Genomic DNA, 214 nt, shown 5'->3' with positions numbered 1-214 from the left:
ATTGTTGCCTTAAAAAAAACTAAATTTTGGTAAAAAACAACAAAATTCGAAGGACCTGTTGCAAATATCATCTAATGAACCCTTGCACATACGAAGGCATCAGAACAAAATACTACTAATAACAATTTCCTTACTTGGGTTCACAGTGTGCTATTCTGAAGTCGAAGGTGATCCTCGTGACGAACATGTCCGACTCGAGCCTGACTTCGTGCAC

The 214-nt window shown here is 38.8% G+C and overlaps 1 protein-coding gene across 1 annotated transcript in view; it reads right to left on the bottom strand.

The window, feature by feature from the left end:
- The window catches only part of LOC119587931 (protein trachealess-like), a gene marked incomplete in the record, with an annotated part of 132,256 nt that overhangs the window by 5,613 nt on the left and 126,429 nt on the right, over positions 1-214 (bottom strand). The window contains 1 exon segment of the mRNA XM_037936641.1: positions 135-214. Coding sequence (XP_037792569.1) covers positions 135-214 — 80 coding nt within the window.

Source organism: Penaeus monodon, chromosome 23 (genome assembly GCF_015228065.2).
Source record: "Penaeus monodon isolate SGIC_2016 chromosome 23, NSTDA_Pmon_1, whole genome shotgun sequence".
Classification (NCBI taxonomy): domain Eukaryota; kingdom Metazoa; phylum Arthropoda; class Malacostraca; order Decapoda; family Penaeidae; genus Penaeus; species Penaeus monodon.
Note: the sequence above shows the minus strand (reverse complement) of the source record. Positions and strands in the feature narration are given on the sequence as shown.